Source organism: Diplotaxodon limnothrissa, linkage group LG7 (assembly GCF_057381915.1).
Source record: "Diplotaxodon limnothrissa isolate DT_005_m linkage group LG7, D_limnothrissa_male_GT1.1, whole genome shotgun sequence".
In the NCBI taxonomy this organism is placed as follows: Eukaryota; Metazoa; Chordata; class Actinopteri; order Cichliformes; family Cichlidae; genus Diplotaxodon; species Diplotaxodon limnothrissa.
In genome coordinates, this window is record NC_140602.1 from 22,829,025 (window position 1) to 22,848,171 (window position 19,147).

At 37.6% G+C, this 19,147-nt stretch overlaps 1 protein-coding gene across 1 annotated transcript; it reads right to left on the reverse strand.

The window, feature by feature from the left end:
- Nucleotides 1–5,614: 5,614 nt before the first annotated feature.
- Nucleotides 5,615–7,062, reverse strand: lg7h11orf96 (linkage group 7 C11orf96 homolog). Its single transcript, XM_085357698.1, has one exon. The coding sequence runs from the start codon at nt 6,738–6,740 to the stop codon at nt 6,360–6,362; it is 381 nt and encodes a 126-aa protein (XP_085213824.1). The 5' UTR covers nt 6,741–7,062; the 3' UTR covers nt 5,615–6,359.
- Between the last annotated feature and the right edge of the window lie 12,085 nt (nt 7,063–19,147).

Here is a 19,147-nt window from a genome sequence, read left to right on the forward strand (position 1 = left end):
CTATCTATCTATCTATCTATCTATCTATCTATCTATCTATCTATCTATCTATCTATGTTCTATGTGTCTTTGTTTTTCAGACAACAGATTTAAGGGAAAAGGACACTGGGTGAAGTGATATGTGGGTCACCTTCTGCGTTGCATCAGTAATCAGCTCTTTTCAGCAGCAGGGGGAGATGAAGAGCTTAGAAATGAAGCTTTGAAATAGAGGGAGAATAATGCCTTGGACCCTGCTTTCTTTGTACCTTTTCTGTGACTGCCTCCTTCCTAAGTCATGAGACAAGATGAATGCAGCTGCTTTAATAAAATGCAAGTCCAGAAGCGACATGTGGTGCCCTGCTTCTATTCCTTTACATTTTGGATGTAAATATTACATATAAATATTCTGCTATGTACATTTTCTAAAGCTACCTATGTGTAAGTTAATGAAAACTCCAACTGTAACATTAAAATCTTGAATACATTTATAAATCCTCAAATGCCAGTAAAATGTATATCATTCTGAACATGGCATTTTGACACAATGACTTCTGTTTTTTTTAGGTGCAAAACTGTGTAAAAGTCTTGAGGCCCCATTTCTCTATATTTTGCGTGTACTGAAAGTGGCAAATAGCTGGGGAGATTTCTTGAATGTGAGTCAATATTTTGTATTACCATCTTTATTCTTCAAAACTTCTTTAGGTTGTAAATTAGATGCTTTCCAGATGCTACTTGTCACGGTTCTGGATCAGTTTGACCCAGCTCTTTCTGTTTCTTGGGTTTTGGTGTTTTTTCTGAATTATGATTTATGTTCTGATTATTTAGTGAGACTGTTTTGATTATTGATATTATTGCAGATTTAGTTTAGTGTTAAGTCTGCGTCTTTGTGATCTGTTTCATGTTTCCAGTTTTATTTTGATAGTCCCAATCTGTTGTCAGTGTGTTCAGTTTTACTGCTCCCCTGTCTCGTTAGTCTAATTTCTTCCAGCTGTGTCTCCCTCCTGTTTTCCATTCCCTCACTACGTCCCTGTGTATATTAGCCCTGTGTTTGTCCTTGCTCATTGTTGTGTTGTACCCTCAGATTCTGTGTGTGCGTGGGGGTTTTCCCCGTTCCAGTATTCATTGTTCTATTCATGTTTTGTTCTCTGCCAGCAATGAAGCTGTGGTTTTCTGTTGAAATTTGCCTTCACGAGTCCTGCGTTTGGGTCCTCGCCTCCACCTGCCCGCACACAGAGCCCTGACACTACTGCGTGATCAATCAAAATCTATTTTCTATTTTCAAAATTCAATCAGTGTTGACAAGATCACTAACATCCCAGCTGCCTGAAACACACTTTCAAATCAAGACAGGCAGCTGTAGACCTGCTGCCATTGATTTTCATTACAGTTTTGTGCAATTTAGCATACCTTACCCTTTCTCTTCATTTCCATTCTTTAAGAATGGTTTTCTGACAATGATGTGACCCGACAGTGATTTCTGATGAGGCTTCAGTGAATGGTAGATGGACCACCTAAGATCCAGATGCATCTCTCAGGTCCCACGGTCCGTGCTGTGCTCAAAAATAAAGTGTTAAAATTTCAAGCTACAGCACCAGCTCAGATTCTACAAGCTTCAGTTAAAATGTAAAATGTTAAAATTCATGACAGCACAATTATAAAAAGACTGAACAAGTACAGTACGTCTTGTGTGGAAGGGTTTCCAGGAGAAAACCCTCTTATTTCTGAAAAGAACATGACAGCACAGTTTACAAAGTTGCATCCGAACAAAACACAAAACTTTTGGAACGATGTCCTTTGCACAGACCAGACCACAGTGGAGCTTTTTGGCCATTAAGCACAGCACTATATATGGGGAAAACAAAACACAGCATATCAGAATATCACCTTATACAGAATGTCAAGTCAGTGGTGGAGGGGTGATGATTTTAGCTTATTTTGTAGCCACAGGACTTGGACACCTTGTGGTCAGTGAGTCAACCATGAATTCCTCTGTATGCTAAAACATTTTAGAGTTCAAGGCCATCTGTCCAAAATTGGGTCATGCAGATTGTCGAAACTGGGACGTTCAACAGCACTAATATCCCAGGCACACCAGCAATCTATAACAGAATGGCTGAAAAAGAACAGAATCAAGATCAAAGTCTGAATTTCAACCTGACTGAAATCCTCTGCTGGAATTGTACATAAATAAAATTGCCACAAACCTAAATAATCTTAACTGAAGCTACACTGTAAAGAAGAGTGGGCCCAAATTCGTTCACAATGATGTGAGAAACCGATTAATACATACAGAAACTGAGCGCTTCAAGATGGTAAAGATGGTTCTACAAGCTACAGCGTGATGTGCATATTTTGTCATTTCATCTGTGGTCCATCTGTTAAATTAAGAACTCCTTGTTCAATGCTAATTTGCCATCATGACACTTTTATCTGATAGTAGAGGAAAATTTGCTATTAATGCCAACTTTTTAAATTTTTTTAATTTAACCAGTCATGAATTTTGTTTGCTTATAGCCTTAGATTTTATTTTATTTTTTTTAATGAAAGGCTTTAAATATTTATCAACTAAGTCTGGACCTCACTGTGTGCTTTTTTAGACAACAACCAGACAAGTGACCATCATACATCCATGGCTATAAATGTCAACAGCTTCATAAAAATTAGGGTGAGACAGACACTGTACAAACAGACAAAGGCATGAACGTGCTGCTTGTCATAATGTTCTCAGCTGTGGGTGGAATCACTCAGCAGATGCTTTGAACTTGGGAGAGAGGACTCTTGTTCCAGAGCAAATATTGTACCAGCTATTTATGCCGAGCTCTCGGTACACACCACTAGAACAACCCTGCTAACATGCAAGTCCCTGTGACCCTAAAAAAAAAAAAAAACTCCAATAAATACAAGTCAAATAGTTATCATGATCATGGAACGTTTTATTCTTGTTTTTGGAACATTTTGCAATAATGTGGCCTTCAGACGGTTTCCCCAGATATGTGAATATACGCCTAATTAAGACATATCTCAAATAAATAAAAGGACATATTTCATAATATAAAGGCTTTCACATGTTTAGATAGTTATGTGCAAACCAAAAGGAATAATAAAAAACAGATAACATAGCTGGTTGTAATGCAATACCTAGAGTGACTTTTCACCTAAAAGTGAACAATTTTTCAAAAGGTTTATTTTGCTGGGTAACATAAAAGCAGTGGATTAGTTGTTTCCATTATTCAGCGCTCTAATGATTCAATACTCACGACATTAAAGGTTTAAAACCTTATTTTTGTTAAATTTATTTTTACCTTAAAACTTAAAAAATGATCACATGAAGTAGAGTTGTCCATGTTAAAATATTTAATTTTCAGTCCTCTGTTCTTCAGAATATTGTACATACACTTCAGATTTTACAATAATAAAATGTTTAAAACCAGAACTCTAAACAAACTTGTGAAAAATAGGTACAAGGTGCATATTTTACTTAAGGAGCAGAATATTTAGATTAAAACATTGAATCTACTTTTAGCTTACAATACAGCACATTTCTTTCTTATTTTGCAATAGTCCAGGCATGCATGTACTTTTTTTTGTATGCATGTATTTATACAAGCTCCTTTGCATTTGAATAAATGTAAGTGTCAGCAAAGCAGCAGAAGAATGAAGACAGCAGCTCCAGACAGTGGTGTATTTTAAACAGTGATGTCGCCTTTCAAGGAGCTTGGTATTCCACCAACATTAACAGGAAAATGACACTGAACAAGATTATATCTTTTCAGCTTCCTCTCAGTTTTTCTTTTATTCCTTACAGGCTATCTAGTTCGTTAACTGACAAAACAGAGCATCTATACAGTTTGTTCCATGTTCTACATATTCATTTATCAGATGATTGCCCCTTTATGCTATTTTAGCTGCTATCAAGTTGTTTACAAAGACATCATGCACTTCACAGGGTCACACTACCCCAGTTTGGACTCTTTAACAGTGGTTTCATGTTGTTTTTCATGCTTAACTGACTGCTTTCAGTGCTAGGTTTGCTCTTTTGTCCAGATCTTTAAAAGGGGGAAGAGTTCGCCCTTGATGGATTTGAGTGCAGTGCCCAGACCAAGAATGGCAACCCTTCGTTGTTCAAACGCCCTTTAAAACTTTTCATTTTGAGGCAAAAAGTGGACTGCTGGTCCCTGGACATTTGTCAGACACTTTAAAACTTTAAAAATCAGTCATCAGTCGTTGTAATCCGTCTTCCTTTAAAGCACCGAGCAATCTGTCTTGCAGTCAGACAGTGAAACTAATTACTAAAAGAAGATTTCACATGCAAGGTTTTGTTTCAGTGATGCTCTTGAACACTCCCTCAGCTCCTCTGCAAAATAAAAACTGGGTTGCTGAAGAAAGAGGGCAGGAAGAGGAGGCATGGACTGAATCAATCTGTCACTCCGGCATTAGATGACAAATGTGATTTTCTTCTCTCTCTCTCTATTTTTCAAACCAGACAATATCTCCGTGACTCAGCTGTTTCCAGAGCTGCGTCGTCAAACAGTGTGCTGTGTATGTGGTTAACTACAACAGCTCCACAAGCACTTGAAAAACAATGACTAATGAGTGTGTTTGGGTAAAGGATGGGGAAAGAGCTCTGGAGACCTTTTATGTGCTACCGGCTGGTCTTTATCCATGTCCACTTTGGCTGGATAACTGGAACTGGCTGTTTGTTGTTGTTTTTTGTAAAGAAAAGCGCAGTTGTGCTTTGCTTTACGTCAGAAGCAGCAACAGGGTCAGGGATGTTACGGCTTGTAAGTTCAAGATGCTTTTTTGGCCTGCTGTAGCAAGTGCTCTTTCTCTGAGTCTTGAACTAAAAGATGAGAGTGTAGGTGTTATTGTAAAATATACAAAATCTGTATTGCAGTATTTGTTACTTTTCCAACAATCTACCAATACCAAGTGTGAGAAACAAAGATAGTTTAATTGTACAGCAACAATTAAAAGCATGTTAATAGGACATATTTTTGCACTTGCTGACATGTTACTTCATTAGGATAAACATGGGAGATTAAATTTATTTTGTGAGCCAAATCCAAGTACCGGTACACAAATCCAATAGAAAAGACAGTTGGTGGCTACTAGGCAGCATGAATACTACTGGCAGGGTAAGGAAAGTGTTTTTGTGTTTTCACTCATAACAAGAAAATTAGTGAGTAAATCCTACACTATCATGTAACTGCTGCCCACTTACTGTCTCATCTCTAGTCCGTGTCACTCCATGACACAACTGGCTGCAGTGGCTCTCTGTGCGTTGCTGTTAGAAACCCAACATTACCCAACATTACTGACACTGCGTCACCTTTAAAGCCATTGGTCATGTGTTGACAAGTGTGTTTACAAGCGAGTCAGGCAAAAGTTTATCTTAACAATAACACTGGTAATGGAAAACCAGTTAAATCTATGTAGGCTATGAGTTTGCTGTAGTCCTAATCGTATCAAAAGTCATAACTGTTAACTTCTGAAGTTCTTTTTTTTTTCTATGATAATCCTTCCCAAACAGGAATATACAAAGAAAGGAAAACAGAAAATGGTTCAAAATATTTGAAAATATTTATTTATAGGTACATACGACAAACATATATGTATAAAGTAAAACAAACAAAAAAACAAGTATAAAGGTTATATTTTTCATTGAAAGTCGAGGTGACTTTAGAAGTCAGAAAGAACAATAAAATAATATTACATCTACAGCTCCACTTGGTTATGAACAAAATAAGGGAATAAATAAAGACATGTATGCAGAAAGTATGTTTTTGCACATGAACCGAAGCTGGAAAACAAGAGCTCAAACTCTTGACAAAGCTTTGTCAGTGGTACTCTACTACTCCAGTGACAGCCAGGTCACTTTCGATGCTGGGCATTTTGCTTAGTCAAAGTATTTACAGCCTTGTAAGTCACAATACTAAAACCTTTTAAGAGTTCTTTCTATGGTGACTCAAGTAGAAAAATATGGATTCAAACAAAAAAAAAAAAATACAGCTTTAAAATGGGAAAATACCATCTATCTTTCATCCTTCAAGTTTTTATCAGACTACTGTAAAAAAGGAATACGTATGAAGAGTGATGCGCTCAACACTGTTACTTTTACACTCGTCATATCTGTGGAACAGTGTAACCAGCCTGTGGTAGAGCTCATTACAGATATGCTGTAAGTGCATCTTTAAGCTCTATACTTTGTGTTGGCATGTTAGTATTTTTTAAAAGGCAGGCTTTTGAATGAAGAGCAGCAGTTTACACACAGGCAGCCTGGCAGACAGGCCACTTTGGTTCAGTTCAGTTGACCTAAGTTCAAAACGGGGTCAAGGCAAAGCGAAGAACGTGGGAGCCGGGAGAAGGTCATGTCTCTGCCCTCACTGGGTGGAGTCGGAGTCGCTGGAGTCCAGGCTGGCCTGTGTGGGTGTAGGGGTGCAGCTGTGATGGGCAGCAGGTGGGCAGTGGAGGGTCTGTGTGCTCCGCCGCAGGTTTTCCAGTGACTGCAAGAAGGAGCGCCGTGCCCTTTCCTCCTCCAGGGGCGAGGAGCCTTCTTCTTCTACCTCTTGGATCTCAGCGAAGGTGACGGGCTGTGTTTTGAAGCGAGCCTCGCGAGGTCGACGGGAGCGGCTCTTGCCCTTTGCTGGGCCCTTTGGGACGGGCAACTGCTGGGGAAACTCCTCCATAGCTGATGCCATAAGGTGAGCTGGCAGGACATGGTAGCCAGAGGCCTCCATAACCATTTGACGTACAGCAGCCATGGTAGAACAGGAGTCCAGTGAAACTGAAGGCTCTATAAGTGAAAGCTTGAATACTTCTCTGCGGACAGTTTGTCTCTGTGCTGTTTCCAGTTTAAACGAAGAGACTCTTTCTCAGGAGCAACAAAGCAGTAGTCAGTCCAAAGTTCAGCCAAACAAACACTCCAGAAAGCTCCAAGTCCAAGTACACTGTAGTATTCTTGAAGATACAGCTGCTTTGAAACTACTCTGGTCAGCTTCTGCTCTTCAGCACTCAGTGTGTTTCAACTCTGCTGTTGCCTGTTGATTCCACTCTTCCTCGTTTTGTGTGTGTGTGAGACTCTGAGTCTGCTGAGGCTAATGCCACAGACAGCTCCAGCATTCTCTTTTATAGCTCCTCACTACCCACTCAGCCTCTCTCTCTCCTTCCCTCCCTACTCTCTATTTGCCAGGTTCCTCCTACTCCTCTCCTTTCCTCCAGTCATGTTTCCAGTTTCTGTAGCAGTCAGTCCCTCAAAATAAACATGTGAGAAGTGAATCTCTGTGTAGGGGGCTTTTAAGGTTTTGTAAGTGGGGTTCATAGACACAGAGAAGATGAGAAAGATACTTGATACAGAAACAGAGTCATTTGAAAGAAACCAAACCAAAGGTTGAGAGTAGGAGACTCAGAAGCCATAAGATTTGCCACAGTGGCTCAGGCTGTTGTTTTTGTTTTTAGCTAGAAATCTATTTCAGTCTCCTGTATTTAAGGGAATGCCACAAGACACCAGAGTTAGATTATACCTGGCCAAAGAAGCTTCTATTTATTTACCAGATTCACACATTCATTCAGTAAATATCCATCTCAGTATTCATTTCATGTCATTCATGATGTCAAAAACATAAAAGAATGAAATTTGTTTCCTAGGTCAGCATTAAATAAATAATAAAAAGACACACGGTAATAATCTAAACTCAGAGATGCACTGAAGTCGAGGCCTTGTTTACAACAGGTAAAAACAGAAGATGCAACTGAATGAAAAAAAAGAAACCCCACAGAAAATTATTAGAAAAATCAAAAAGAGATAAAACAAATAATAAACTCAGTAAGTAAGATTGCAGGAAAAACTGAACAACTAAAATCAGAATATCTTTAAAGACAAGATGGCACTAAAAACTAAAATTGTGATTAAAAAAAATGAGGCTTTATTTTTCTGCACATTATTCCCATTTAATAAAAACAACTGACACCTGAAATGTAACAGACTCATTTTATTGTGTTTGATAAATGCCTCTATACACCATCATAATATATTATGTAATAGTTTGTGCTTAACAAAGGGGTTCAGCTGCCCTTCATCTGACCCATCTGAGCAGAAACACATCTGGCAGCGATGCTTGCAGGGTTCATATGTAAACATGACTGTAGGAGAGGCAAGTAGTGTGACTTATAACTGTCCCTGTGTTGGCACAACAATCTCATTTCTTACCCAGTGGCATCTGCAAATGCATAAAACAGTCTACATGTACAACAACCAGCAGAAAAACTTATCTGGGCCACATGCATTGTGTGTGAAGAAAACAGAAGCACCTGAGGGAACTCAAATTCAGTTCGAGAGGACTTGCAACAAATGGCCAAAGCATGGAGCAGGTAAACCTGAAATAAGCAGCTTTTGGTGTTATGAGCCACAAGGAGGAGCAACTTTGGATTTTACTTTATGGCACAAAATAAAACAACAATTTGCTCCAGATTAATTTAATCTAAAAACTTTCAAAGATTACTGGAATCACTGTTGGTATTAGACAGCACTCCCATGAGACATTTGGCATCTTGGCATGTTGTGGCACTGTGTGTGTCTGTGAATTTTTCTGCATGCAGTGAAGGCTAATAATAAATTATGTTTATTTGCATTTTAATGCAATAACATACAGAAAAAAAATGCAGTGCAGTATTACATGATTCAAAATCGACCAAGAATTTCACATTAAAATATTTAAAGCCCCTAATTTTTGTTGTGAATGTACAATTATTTTAATTTTTACAATATTAATATATAGTAAAAATATTCAATAAATAAATAAATAATTTGCAACAACACAAATCAAATTTATTATTTGATATTGTTCAAAATATTGTTCCAAAATTATGTTTTAGTTGCAAATGCAGATGTGTCTGCCTCAAAAGTCTAAACAGATGTAGTAGTATATACATAAAATCGTACTTTGAGGGTAAGATGTCACTGAAAGTTCATTATATTGATCTTTTTACATACTGTTTTATATTTGTGGCATCAGCTATTACTGCACTGGGAGAAAATGGGGAGGTTAGTCAGTGAATGCACCTGCTCCAATTTCAAGTTTAGCAATGACTCCAACAACTAAAATTACAGCTGCTGATTTAAGGTTAAAACTGCATTTTAGATTTTGACTAAGATTACTACGAGTGTGCTGTAAATGAAACATATTCAATGGGTGTAGGCTTTTAGTTCAGGGAGTATAAATTTTGGATCCAGAAAAATGGATACAGTTTTCTCAGCATGACATGTAGTAAACGTCACTGTCGATTAGTAAACAAACACAAGCATAAAACAGCACAGACTGATCAGCAGCCCCAGCATCATCCCAATTACGTCATCTTGACTGTAACTGTAATGACTAAATATATCAGTGTCAGTGCTGACGCTGGCAGGCCAGGGCTGGTGGAGACTGCCGTGGTCACACTGTAGCTGACAAATATTTTTCTTCCACATGTGACACAGGTCAGATGTCACCTGATCAAACAGAAATACGTGTACCTATGTAGAGGCAAGTTCTCAATTTCTCCTGTGAAAAATGAAAATCACCGACTTAGTCATCTACTCTATTTCTGACTATTCTGAATAAATCATTGACAGAATTTCTCACATCAGAAAAAGAAAGGAAAAGACAGCAGCAGGCATTTGTCACATCATCATCCATATAGATGTTCCTATAGCCAATGAGTGGTTCAATGACCTCATGTGGAAGACAGAGGATTAAAAAAGACACTGAAGTGCACTTCAGCTTAGTCAGAACAACTTAGTCAGAAAAAAATCCCACACACTGTTAGTGCTCATATGGCAAATATCACAACAAAACAGATGTAGTGACTTCTGTTATGTTTAATTCATACTAAGTCACTCTGAACTCTCTCTGCTGGGATGCTTCATGCAGGTTGCAACTACTATTGCATACAGCAATGTCATGAGCAAAATCAAGGACAGATACAGAGTGATGGTTCTGTTCAGTGAACAGACAAATTACTTAAAGTAGATATCAATAGTCATATGGGTTTAGATGTGTTTGATATAATGTTTTTTTCTATCTACTTCTGTGATGATTTGTGAGGTGTGTCTGCTCAGTTATTGTGCTGTCTCTTCAGGGATGCCAAAAATATTTTGGCATTTGGTAAATAGTCGCTATATTCAATGTATGGCTCTTGAACATAATGAATCTGGGATTGTGATTAGGGTTATTTATAAAACCCAAAGTTAGTTTTTCAAATGCATTACAGTGGGCAAAGCAACAAAAACACAATAAAACGTATGGTTAAAGCTAAATGTCATTTATTTATTATTACTTAGTATTTAGTATCACCCACAGCATATTGCACATTAGGCATCGTAGTATCAGCCTCACTGAGGTGACAAGTTCTTTGCATTTCAAGGGCTGACCTCATGGGCTTTCCTTTGCCATCCTTGTGGAGTTTCCAGGAGTGACAGTACAGCTTAAAACAGCCCCCCTCATTTCGTCATGCATTCCTTCAATGACACTTCAGGGGAGTTTGTGGGCAACGAGGTCATCCTATTTCTCATGCTTACACTTTGGAGTCATAATCTTGAAGAGTGCATATGTGTGTCAGATGCATATGTGAATGTGCAAACACCTGTTTTCTCTGTTTTGAGTGTATCTAAGGCACACCAGTATCAAACCACTTTTTTCAAATGACATTAGAGGACAGTTAAGACGTAAATGTTTGTGATATGGGGTAGTTGATGCATAAACATATGCTGCACAGTTGATTTTTCATTTGCTTTAGCGTACGTGTTTTATGACACGTTTGCAGGGAATGACTGTGTACTGTGGATGAACCAAGTAGGCCAAGAGCTGGTTTGTATGTCCTTGGGGATTATATGTTTTTTCTAAACGACCCAGACAGTGCTGCACGTGCTGTACACAAGGACAGAGTTTGGCAAAAACAATAGTATGAAAACCTTTTTCTCCTGGACTTGTTTTTTAATCTGATAATTAAAGAGTTTAAACTGAATAGAAGAGATAAGAGTAAGGCCAATGTTTTGGCTAGAATATTATCTGATTTTCTCCATTTATCTTTTTATAGCTTGAAAATGAAAGCATTTAGAAACACTTCTTTAAAATATTATTTCAGACTTTTTGGATAAGTTTGTGTTTGTAGAAACATTTCAAAATTACTATCGTGCAGTCACGATGCATCAGTGCATTTCATTTACATGAGATGGGAAGTCTGTTTCTTGTGATTTTCTGGATGTATTTGCTAATGAGGCAATATGAAAAAATGGGGGCTAGGGGTCTATACAAAAATAATAATAATAATAATTTATCCGTAAAAGGGAGGACCTACAGAAAAGGTTTAACAACAACACTGTCAAATGACTTTGCAATGATTTATGTAGAAAAAATTATTGCTCAATATTGAAGCCATTCAATAATTTTAAGTTATATTTAACTCACCTATTTGTTTTTACAGTGCAATTATTTTCAGGTCTTCTAGTCTGTAGCTTTATAGCCCTTTTTTCAACCTCACAGTTGACTAGGAAGTAAAGAATGTTTTTTGTTGCTAAACAGACCTTAACAAGTAATAGATTGCATATTAATGAAAATCTGTAAGATCGGCAGTGCCCTTTCTGAAGCGCTTGTTAGCAACAAATAGCACCTCTACAACCTCTATAGTAACTGGTATTTGGTTACTATTAAATAGTATTAAATCTGTGATGCAATGTGTGTATAAATATCAGAGTCCTGTTAGGAAACATGGTTTAACTTCCATCACATGATACATTAGGGAATGTGTGAGTCTACATGTTTGTTATGAATATGTGTTGGTTAGAATTACAAAGCTAAATGTAAGTCATGGATTAAGTCACTAATAGTATGATTATTATACACATAAGTGTATGGCACACTATGGCAATCTAATATATCGAATGTATAACTATCGGATATACAACTACAGACGTAACCCGAAACAAAAAATATATTTGCGTTATTAAGCACAAACAGCTGCCAGAAACACCCAGGCATGAACAGTGTTTACATTTTTGATCCAACCCAGACAAGAAGCAGTTGTACGGACAAATAAAAGCCACTAACTTATACTTTGGAGGCGACATTGTTATTAACCAGGCTACTGGTAGGATATTAATTTTTGGACTGTCTTTGGTTCTTGTAGAAAAAATATTACAAACTACACATTAATTGTTGTGAAAATTTGTACAGATATTTGCATTCCCTAGTGAATTAACCTACACTTCAGTGAGCTGGTGTTCTCATCATACAATTGTCTTATGTGCCAAATATCTAGTTTGTACAATGTTATTGTTAGGAGGCTAGCATTAGCATCAAGCTAGATAATCCGTTTGATTTTGCACAACTTCACAGAATTGGTGGCGTAGCACCTCTTAACCTTATTTATTTTAGTTTGCATTTTTTCAGTGGTGTATAGGCAATTTAAAATAGTCTGTCAGATATTTTAGGACATACTGCCCTAGATCCCTTTGCACGAGTTCTGTCTGCAGGGTCACAAGAGACAGACTGACAAAAGGTGTTTATATGTGTACACTGGTAACAAGAATTGCAAGTGTGTTCAAATGTCAGGGATAGATCAGTTCACATTAGCCCATTCCACATAAATTTTCCATCCTGCTACTTTAATTTATTTTATGTATTTGCTCAACATTTTATCCTTATTATTCTGTAAATTGTTATGTTTGTTGCTGTTATTGCTTGTGTACATTGTCCTTGAGTGTTTTGAAAGGCCCTTTCTTAAATAAAATGTATTATTATTATTATTAATATTATTATTATTATTAAGAGAGAAAATAGAAGTGCACAAAAGCAAAGGAAACACATTAAAGCTCAGAAAAGAGAACAATATAATAAAAAAAACATAAATATCATTAAAAGTTTATTTATTTTTGCCTTGTTGTAACAAACTGCACTCACCAGCTGTTTCACCCTTGACCTGTTATGAATGTCTCATTTTCCACTTGTAGTGTGGCAATGTAAATATTACTGTTGTGTCCATCAGTGAGCTCTGCAGTGCAGTGCTTCTTTTGGTTGATGGGTTTAGTAAAGTAAAAAGGAAATACTATCTGCATGAAACATATAGAGAGTTTACATTTTTTTTCTTTGTTTTTTTGGTGCTTGCCATTTAGTTCCATATAATATTCAGGCCTGCAGAGCTTTTTCAAATTCTTTATTCTATATTTAGCAATGAGTCAAACTAAATTCTGTCAAGGATACAAACTGGCATTTTTTTATAGATTAAAAAAAAATCATGTAATTGTTAGTAATTGCTGTATGTGTGATAATGTTAGCATTAAGTTTCACATTCAGAGTGGCCCACCTGTTAAGGAGAAGTTAATATACATACAGATGTAGATACATATGATCGTTATGGTTTATCAATGGTTACAGCCTCTTATAATAAAAAGGATGCAAAACTCCACATTTTGCCTTTTTTCTGAAAATAGATTTTTGTCTTTATTCTCAAAATGATCAAGAATATATTTGGTCTTGTTGCCCTAATACTCTGTTGTAGAAATCTCTATGTCCAACACTAAATACATTTTTAAAAAATCCATTGGCCAAAAGACAAATGCAACAATATGATTTTAAGCTATTGATTAAATATGTTAAATATTTCACTAATAAAAACGAGCCATTGCAATCTAGCATACTTTAACAGAATTTAAAGAGCGAGAGCGAGCATGAAACCCATTACTCAGAAATACAAGTTCAAAAGGGGAGGTACACTCCACAGGCCACATTCCTGAACATGCAAATCCTCCTGTACCCACCACAAAATGTCAGTGAGCTGGAGAAAGGAGGGAAGCAGCAAAGTCAAGTCAAGCTGCAAAACTCAAATACTTTACTTCGTTTCTTGTTCTTCACAAAGAACAATAACCATGCACATTTAAAATATCTTTATTATTAAGAAGAGATTATTAACTACTACATGAAACAAAACACTAACGTAACAGCACATAGCGTGCCTGCATGCCTGAAACTGAAACATGCTGACCAAATGGATTTACCAAACTGAGCTAACAAAATGAAGATATACAGTATATTTAAACATGTTACTATTACAGTTGCTCCGAGGTACATTGCTAACATTTGGAAAGAGCTAGGGTAACTATTTCCCTGTTTAAGATAAGCAAGGTTAACCATCCCAGCAAAGGCTACTGTTAGCTTTTAATATTTACACATTTAAAACAAGTGCAATATGTGGTAGAGGACTCCCTCTGTAACCCCCAGTGTAGTCTTATAAAGCGACGTGGGTTTAGTACTGTTTACCAAAACTGCTAGTAAAAATCAAGCCACTCTTTTTCTAGCCCTTGGACTGGTCCCCTTTCCCTCCCTCTCTGGAGACCAACTCCGTAAGACTTCATAGGGACAACACGGTTATTTATAAACTGAGACTTGAGACTGGGAAGAATTCACATGCAGGAACACCGTGTCTGTTTATGCTGCAGTCACGTGCACCCACAGACACATTATGCCGTAAGTCTTGCAGGTAAAAGATAGTTTTTGTTGTATTCTTGTGTTTGCACTTTTATTAGAGGAAGAGATGCGTTCCAGGTTACATTTGCAAAGTTTAAATCCACTTTAAGCTTTTGCTAAAAAGTGTAAGTCTTACATCTGAATATCAATTGCCCTACTGGCTCACTCATGCACATTCTGACAGCGAGCTAGTGGTACAAATCAAAACAGCTTCATCAAGGACACATAAAGGTCAAATACAGCGAAGACCCCTGGCTTCATTCTTGGTACGTCCACCTTGAGGGCTTTTCAAGAATTTTCCTCCTATAGCTGTTCAGAGGTTATGTCCTGCTTTCCATCCTTCTGATTCCCGAGTTAAGGTGCGCCTACTTGATTTGTGTCCAGTGTACTCTGGATCTGTTGATAATAAGCTACTGTCAGTGGATTCACGTGTATGATCACTTGTAATGGATGGACTGTATACACCACTGTGAAGTCTGTGCAGCGTTAGCACGTTGGTGATGCATTACAATCAGTTATAAGATGCCACTGACGATGCATCTGTTAACATGAGACATTAGCGCCTGCTTCTAAAACTCACACAGGAAAGACGTGACTTCACGGGCCAGGGGGCAGATACTGAAAACAGCGGGAGAGACAAATTAGTACAAGATGAGGTCATGTTTTCCACCATTCCAAATCTGGCACAAGCCACTGAAATGAAAACATGAAGAACTGACATGTGAAATGTTTCGATGTTTTTAACCAAAAATGATGGAAAGCCCCAGTTTTTCTGGGCTTGTCCTCTGTGTTTATCATGTTAGAGAAAGAACAAAGGTCAAGAGCAAGGTTAATTCATCTCCTCACACAGTGCAACATTTTATATTAAGCCAACAATACAGTCCACAAGGATGGTCTGTGGAAAGCTTTTTAACCCAAATAAACCAGCGTGGTGACTCAGTGGTTGGAACTATTGCCTCACAGTAAGTGGGTCCTGGGTTCAAATCTTTTGTTGAGTGTACATCTTCTCCCTATGCTTGGGGTTCTCAAGCTATATTAATGCTTACTATGTCAGCCCAGTAGACTTTTAATAAAGAGATACTTAATGTTAAAAGTTTCACCTTTTGCAATTCACTGCAGTGACCCTCTTAAGGGAATTTGTAGTGTAAGGTAAAGGCTCTGCAACAACCCAGGAGTCCCCTGTGAGAAAGGACTTGGTGAGTGTCCAGTGTCTGGGAAACCAATAATAACCTGGTCTCCAGTGCTGAGTTGTCACTGGCATTCACAGAAGCTCCTGGAGTATTCTCTTTTAAATTGACTCTATATATCTCCATGGCATTGTGTTTAACTCAAAGTTTAGGGTTTATACTGATCAAACACATGTAACCTCCCCATAATAGACATAACAGGTTGGTCACTGCTGGTACTTACCCTTTTCTTTTTCCATGTAACCGATTCTCTTATTAAAGTTAGCAGCAGCACACTCAAACAAAAACACGAAAAGCATCAAAACTATACAAACACTAATGTTTTGGTTCTTTATGAGACTACAAATGTAGTTACTGACTGTAGTTATATGGAATGAAAAGTGTAAGCTAGTTAAGCCAGGCGATTAGTTGCCTTATGTTATAAAAACAAAACATCTCTGACTTTCTTCAAATCATATTCCAACACAACACAACTGCACAACTGGACAGTCTTTTTTGGTTGTAAAATTTCCCATCTCAAGCTTGTATATGTCGGTGTTGTTGCTGTCCTATTTAACCCCGTCCTGCAACAGTAACCTATGGGGGTGTATAGTTACTCTTTACCCCTCAATTTTATAGAGATGGATTTGAATACAGATACCAAACTCTAAATGCATTCTGCTGCTGTAATAAAACAATCATTGCAGAATTGAGTAATTTCTGCCCCTTCTTACAGAGAACACATTAAAGGGCATCAAAAGTCATGGTGGGGTGGGGAATTCATGCTAAATTGTACTATTGACTGTAACTGGTGTTCATAATGTACAGCCCTCAGTGAAGCTTTACTTGGGCACAGTGGCGTTACCTAAGATTCATTATGGAAGCTGCTTAGTAACTTAATTATAACATTATGTAACACGGCATCTGTACTTAGTTTACATGGATATATATTCCCCAGTGGATTTCCTGTCAGAGGCTTATAAGTCACACAGCCTATTCAAAGCTTTGCAATTAGAGAAGATTTAACAACTGCCTGCTGATGTGAGGCTGGTGGCTGCACCAGCAGCAGTAAACATCATGAACACGAACAGCTTTGGAGTATGGCCTAATTGAGTGTGATCCACAAAGTGGCTCCAGTGGCTACATGGAGAGATAAAAGGATTTAGCAGGAACAGTGGTTCTGATGCAACTCCTGTAAATCCAAATGTTTCCAGCTCTGCACAACAGGTGTCAGGATCTGGAACAAGCAAACAGTGGCTAACAGGAATGCCAGGCAGCTTTGTCCTTAGCTATTGTGTTACATTCCAGTTTCCTTTCCAAGCAACCTGGAAAATGCCAATTGTTACAAGGCAGATTTAGAGTGTTGCTGTTACAGGAAGATATAGGGAGATGATAAGTTTTAATTAGAATTTTGTTAATTAGGTACATTATCCATCCATCTGTCAGTTTTCCACCACTAATCTGGGTCTGGGTCACTGGGGGCAGGCGTGTTATGTCTTCCCTTCCTCACTTCCTACAGATCTTCTCAGGGTGGGGGAGATGTAGAGGTACTCCTAAATCAGCTAACATAAATAGGTCCTGAGTCTGCCTCAGAATTTTCAGATTAACAGCACCTTGAGCATCTCACCTGGGAGGTTATCAGGGGTTATAAGACCTAGACAGGCTCCCAGATGATCCCAGATGAATCTTTTCAACCCAGAGGAGAAACGGCTGTACTTTGAGATCCCCTTGATTGACTGAACACCTCATTCTATCTGTGACAGTGTTTGGAAGAAGTTTATTATTTGACACTTGTGTCTGTTCACAGTGTGTGGCCATAGTTAGAGTCAGGAGCATAGACAGAGCAGCCTATCATGAATCAACACCTTTTTGTGAGTAAGCGATCTAAGTGTAAAGACTCATATGAAACAAAAACCAAGAAGCTTCAACCAAGATATGGATCCTGGAGAAGCACACTGAATTCAGACAAGGGTGAGTGGGTTGTTGGCTCTTATTTAGGAGGCCTTTGTCTTAGCACTTGACCAGGTTTAGACCAAAAGAGCTACCTGAGTCAACCCATTACTTCACAGGGAACCACATGAGTCTTGCTTATATGTAATGAAGTTTCATTTATCATTATTTAATTGGATATAAAAAGAAAAATTGCTGAGTACTATATAAAAAAAATACACAAAATAATGTTAATTAATGTTTTTTTCTTTTTTAATGGATGATGCTTCAGGTGTACAGCCTGATGAACTTTCAGACTGTCGCCACAGAGGTTTATAATGATTATTTATCTGTCAACTCTTTGATACTAATGAGAAATGACTTTGATTGGTTATCATGTCCATGTGATGTGATTACATGACTAACAACATGATTTACCACTGATGGCCTGTGTATTATTGTCTGATGACGAGGGGGTGGGATTGAAACGTTGCACACTACCAAGATGTAGGTAAAGTTGGGCTTCTGCAGTGTGTAAGCCGTTGATTTTTTTAAAAAGTGGGAGGATATGTTTTTCCAGTCCAGCTAATGCCCCATTTTTTTTTTTGGTGTAGATTTGCATGTATCATACAGACATGTTTTATCATACTCTCAATCTTTACTTATATTAATGTAATGTAGGTGATGATATCGCCAACTGTGTGTTTAACATTGGGATTATGTATTTAGCTTTTCCCAAAAGACTTTTTAAAATCAAATTTTAATTAATATTAAACTTTCTCCTGTAACTAAGCTAATGAACATTGAGATTTTCCAGGTGTGTGTGTGGGTTTTTTTTTTTTAGCATTACAGAACTTTCCCAGGCTATTGTCATCCTTCTTTCAAAGATTTGCAAAGATTTGTTTGTATCGAATTCAGAATTTAGTGCATATTTCAAGAGCCGAACATTTGAATTTGATGCCTTTTAGTATTTTATGATCCATCCATCAACTTTCTTAAATGCTTTTACATTTAAGGATCTCACATGGACTGGAGTTTATCCCAGGTATCATAAAGTCAAAAGTAGACAGGTCACCAACCTGTTACAGAGCCAACACAGAGAGACGGACAATCATTGATGCCCACATTTACACCTTCAGCCAGTTTAGAATAGTCAGTTAACATGAATGTATGTCAGGATTGTGGGAGGAAGCTGGGGTACCTGGAGGGATTTCAAACAGGCCCAGGGAGAACATGGAAACACCATACAAAGTTTTCAATGTTTAATCATCTAAAAATCAGTGCATTATGATTTATTTAAGTTTTTAATAAAACATTGAAAAATGCTGTTATACAATATTAGCAACAATGTTCATATAAAAAATTCTTCTACTTAATTTCTTGATTCTGATTATTACAGATGTAAATCTTCAGAGCAATTAGAAGGCAGCCAGGAATTGGGAAGCAGGTGCAGGATTTGCTACAGGAAATGGGCTGTGATCTGGAACATTACCAAACAGTGTTCAGCCCAAACCTTCTAACAACGTGATGTTTCTGTCACATACAAAATGTTCTGTGCCTCTTTAGTCCCAACTT